The 4,909-nt window shown below is 51.9% G+C and overlaps 1 protein-coding gene across 1 annotated transcript; it reads left to right on the top strand.

The window, feature by feature from the left end:
• The first annotated feature begins 2,019 nt into the window (after positions 1-2,019).
• Positions 2,020-3,282, top strand: TPBG (trophoblast glycoprotein). Its single transcript, XM_006892122.1, has one exon. The coding sequence runs from the start codon at positions 2,020-2,022 to the stop codon at positions 3,280-3,282; it is 1,263 nt and encodes a 420-aa protein (XP_006892184.1).
• Positions 3,283-4,909: the final 1,627 nt, after the last annotated feature.

Below are 4,909 nucleotides of genomic sequence, written 5' to 3' on the forward strand. Positions count from 1 at the left end.
GTTGTAACATCAATCAATCTCGTTCTCCCCAATGTGGTGCACCGTCTTCCCATCTACTGTGCGTCTCCTGAAGCAAAGGATGTGCAGCCAAACTTCTGCCTCATCGGGAGGCCTTTTACTCCCTCTAGGTGGTGAACTCGCCCTGCCTAAGTGCTTCCCACAGACATGCCACATCTGGTGAGGCGGGTGGGTCCGCTTTTAGGGTGACTAACGTCGTTGTTATTGGCTTTTTGTTTCTAGGATGCTTGGCTCCGTTTCCTTCCCTCTGCTTTTAATTTCGGGAGGGGAAAAGCTAATGAATGAAGAATGAATCTCTTCTCACGAGTTTTGAAGGGTTTTCCCTTCTCATTGAACTTTCTCTCTTTCCAAGTTCAATAACGACCCAAGAAAAGTGGGGGTAGGTGCCTGGTAAGACAGGTGTGAACCTATCAGTTACTACTGCCTCTTAAGTGAGAAGCCTATAGGTCGGTAGCACTTGGGTGAGGAGACTTTGTGGAGCTCTCTCGCAACCTGCCTGGCGTTTTGCTCCAGCCGGAGCACATTTCTAGCTCTTTCCTTTCTGCTGCTGATTCGCGCTGTTATCTGTCATGCCTGAATCTATCTCAAAACTGCCATAGGTGTCTAACATCAGAGTGAATTCCAGGAGAGTCTCCAGGGCTTCGTCCCCGGCCAAGGTAAATACAGTATGCAAAACGAGGACCCACCAAAGGATGGCCGGGAAGGGGAGAAAGAGGGATGCCCTCACCTTTTCTCGCACGTTCCTAGTTACTTTCCACTTGGGGGAGGCGCGCGGCCCAGATTCCCAGTCTCTCTCCTTCTAAATCCCCCACCGTGGGCCTGCCCAGGTTGGTTGCTTTTTGGAGACATCTCCTGCAGCTCTGCCCTCCCCTCCCCGCGATGGTTCTTCCCAGTTGCGGAGGCCGGGCCAGGGGCTGGGGTGCGAGCAGAGTCGGCGCCCTCAGAGCGCGGCCGGGAAGCCGCCAAGACCCTGGTGGGACTCGGAGTTGGCTCGGGAGCGGCGGGCGCGGAGGTGAGCAGTGTAGAGCGCGCGGCTGCTGCCCGAGGGGAGGCGGCATCGGCCCTTCGCCGTCCTCAGGCGGGAGGCCAGCTCAGGTCCCGGGGGCCCTGCCGCCAGGTCCCGCCGCTGCTTTGTTCGCCGCCTCTCTCCGCCCCTTTGGAGATGAGTTGAATCCCCTTTGGATTCCAAGTGGCGGGCGGGGGCGCTGGCTAGGGGCCGCCAGCTGTACATCTACTGCCTGCTAATCCAAGAAGGAGCAAACTCCTGGAGCCTGAAACTTGACTCTCACCCTGACCCACACTGGGAGGAGAGGTCCGGGCGGGGGTGGGGTCGTCCGTGGGGGCGGTAAGAGAAGGCGCCGAGGGGGTGAGAAGTTTGGTGGGGAAGGCGCAGAGGATGAAATGAGAAGTTAGACGCGGGGGACGACTCTGCTCCGGAAAGGAGGAGGGAGGAGGCTGGGAGGGTATATATAGTGTGGGTTGGGGAAGGAAGGAGTCTTGGCACTCGGGGCTCGGGACACGCGCCCCTCTCCAGGGTAAGGATGCGCTGCGCAGCCGGGAGAGGGAGGCCGGGGCCGGTTTTCCGAGAAGGGCCTGGGACAGGGTGGGGATGACTGGAGAAGTCTGGGACCTCCACATTTGGGGAACCGCAGTAGCTGTTTCACGCTTTTCTCCCGCGTGTCCCAGGTTGCGCCGCGGATCCAGCGGGAGACACTAACAAAAGAGCGAGGAGGTGCCTCCCGAGGGAAAGCGGCAGGAAGAGGATCCGGAGGCGGAGCGCGGAGCTGAGCGCCCCGACCCGCCGTGCGTACTTTCCACGGGCTGGGCCAGGGCTTCCGCCCCGGGAGGGGTGGCCTGGCGGCTAGGGGAGCCAGGTTCCGGCTGCGTTGTCCTTTCTCGGCCCCCAGGAGAGAAAAGTTTTCTGCCAGCGCTTCCGGCCCGCCTCCCGAGCCGTCGGAGCGGGCGCCGTCCCGGCTCAGCCCCGGGAAGACGCACACCGCGATGCCTGGGGGGTGCTCCCGGGGCCCCGCCGCTGGGGACGGGAGACTGCGGATGGCGAGGCTGGCGCTGGTCCTGCTGGGCTGGGTCTCCTCGTCCTCTCCCACCTCCTCCGCGTCTTCTTCCACGTCTTCGGCGTCGTCTCCCATCTCTGCAGTGTCCGCCCAGCCCTCTCTGCCGGGTCAGTGCCCAGCGCCCTGCGAGTGCTCTGAGGCAGCGCGCACCGTCAAGTGCGTTAACCGCAACCTGACCGAGGTGCCCGCTGACCTGCCCCTCTACGTGCGCACTCTCTTCCTCACTGGCAACCAGATAAGCGTGCTGCCCGCCAGTGCCTTCTCCCGTCGGCCTCCGCTGGCCGAGCTGGCCGCGCTGAACCTCAGCAGCAGCCGCTTGGAGGAAGTGCGCGCCGGCGCCTTCCAACATCTGCCCAGCCTGCGGCAGCTGGACCTCAGCCACAATCCGCTGGCCGACCTCAGCCCCCTGGCTTTCGCGGGCAGCAGCGCCAGCGAGCCAGGCCCCAGCCCCCTGGTCGAGCTGATCCTCAACCACATCTTGCCCCCCGACGACGAGTCACGGAATCGGAGCTTCGAGGGCATGGTGGCGGCTGCTCTGCGGGCTGGGCACGCGCTGGACGGGCTCCACCGCCTGGAGCTGGCCAGCAACCACTTCCTCTACCTGCCCCGGGACGTGCTGGCCTACCTACCTGCTCTCCGGCACCTGGACCTGCGCAACAACTCGCTGGTGAGCCTGGCCTATGTGTCCTTTCGCAACCTGACCCACCTGGAAAGCCTCCACCTGGAGGACAACGCCCTCAAGGTCCTTCACAATGGCACTCTGGCCGAACTGCAGGGCCTGCCCCACCTCAGGCTGTTCCTGGACAACAACCCCTGGGTCTGCGACTGCCACATGGCCGACATGGTATCCTGGCTCCGGGAGACTGAGGTAGTACAGGGGAAAGCCAGGCTCACCTGTGCATTCCCAGAAAAGATGCGTGATCGTGCCCTGTGGAAGCTCAACAGCTCCGACCTGGACTGTGACCCAATTCTCCCGCCATCCTTGCAGACTTCTTATGTCTTCCTCGGGATTGTTTTAGCCCTAATCGGCGCTATTTTCTTACTGGTCTTGTATTTGAACCGCAAAGGCATAAAAAAGTGGATGCATAACATCAGGGATGCCTGCAGGGATCACATGGAAGGATATCACTACCGATACGAAATCAATGCAGACCCCAGGTTAACAAACCTCAGCTCTAATTCTGATGTCTGAGAAACATTAGAGCGGATAGAACGAGGACAACTATGCATGAGATGTAGACTTAAGCTTTCCCCCTTGCTAGCCTTGCTCCACTTCCACCTTCCAACGTAGACACCACTGGCTGACTGAGAGCAGTGAGGGGATTTGCTTCCCTGTTATGTAAAGTTTCTTGGCGTGCTCTGTTAGCATAAGACGATGAACAACTGTGCATAGTGTGTTAACCCTCCTCCCTTTCCTAGGAACCTATCAACATGTGTGGAGGAATTTTACAAGTTTCAGCATGAACATGGTGAATTCCTTGAGGTTTGTTTCTTAGTCCAGTTGAAGATGTAGCGAGTATACCTGCACAGATAGCGCTCAACAAAAGCTGCCTCAACTTTTTCTGAGAAAAATACTTTATTCATAAACACCAGTTTTATTCTCATGTACCTAAATTGTGGAGAAAATAATTGCATTGCATAAACTGCCTGCAGATTTTAGCAAGCTCTTCAGAATAACTCCATAGTACACCGGAGCTCGTGCATCCAAGAGCATGCTTTACATTTTATTGTTCTGCATATAAAATAAAAAAAAGTAATTTGCAACTTCAGATAAATTACCTTTTTGATTGCAGTTTATATGAAACCATAATGAAGTTTTTTTAAAAATAAGCTGCATTGAGATTCAACAGACTGAATTGTTAAAAGAAAAAAAAATCAAAACTTAATAAAAGTTCTCAAAAGAATTACAGTCTGTGTCCAAGTTTGCTGTTTGACGAGATGATCAGGGAGAATAAGATTGAATAGTTTTGGCCCCATTGATAAGTTAATAGCAGCTGAGAGTCAAACTGGAGCAGTCTTGTATGGGTAGACTTGAAGATCGCTATTTGAAATGGTGAGTTCTTTCAGGATTTAAATAGAAAACTTGAATATTCATGTGAAAGACTTCTTTTTGTCCTAAAATTAGTACTATTCATGAGACAACTTTGTAAGAGTGTTTAAAAGTTGGTAAGGGTGAAGTAAGTTCTGTATGATATAAACAGGGCAAAGTTTGTGGCTATTTTAGACCAATGAAGTTCTTAGGACAGGATGATATTTACTTAACAAGACTGTCTGAAATTGTATTATGGCTTTTTAATGCAGAGTGTGTAACAAATATATAAATGTATGAAAATTAAGCCTTAAGATATTCTGAAATGAAACATTAAAACATATAAGTATGTCCAGGATCATAAGGTTTCCTTGAATATTTTATTAGAATAATAGACACTTGGCCAACAGTTTATCTTTAGAAACTCAAGGTAATATGAATGTATTTAAACAATTGTTATAATAGTTATAATGAATTTGAGGCAGTAACAAGAGATTGATGTGTATGTATATCCATAAACAAGCATCCCAAGTAATCATAGGTTCTTAAGTGCAGTCTAGATTTCAAGGATTTTTTTTAAAGGTGTATAAAACTACATATACACTTGAAGAATAAGTTATATTTAGGTGTGAGTAAAAACCATTGGCTGATTCAGTGATGATGTCATTAATTGAGATGGTCTTTTTTATTATCTGACATTTAAGCTTAAAAGTAAATTCTATTAATTAGTCTTTAAGTCAGAATATAAAGTAAATTAATTTAATTTATTGCTTAATTTAAAGTAAATAGA

The sequence above is a fragment of the Elephantulus edwardii genome, unplaced genomic scaffold, assembly GCF_000299155.1.
Source record: "Elephantulus edwardii isolate Elephantulus edwardi_28Jun2011 unplaced genomic scaffold, EleEdw1.0 scaffold00111, whole genome shotgun sequence".
NCBI lineage: Eukaryota > Metazoa > Chordata > Mammalia > Macroscelidea > Macroscelididae > Elephantulus > Elephantulus edwardii.

Excerpts from the sequence above, each read along its gene's own strand:
- TPBG (XM_006892122.1), top strand. The coding sequence starts at position 2,020 with ATGCCTGGGGGGTGCTCCCGGGGCCCCGCCGCTGGGGACGGGAGACTG.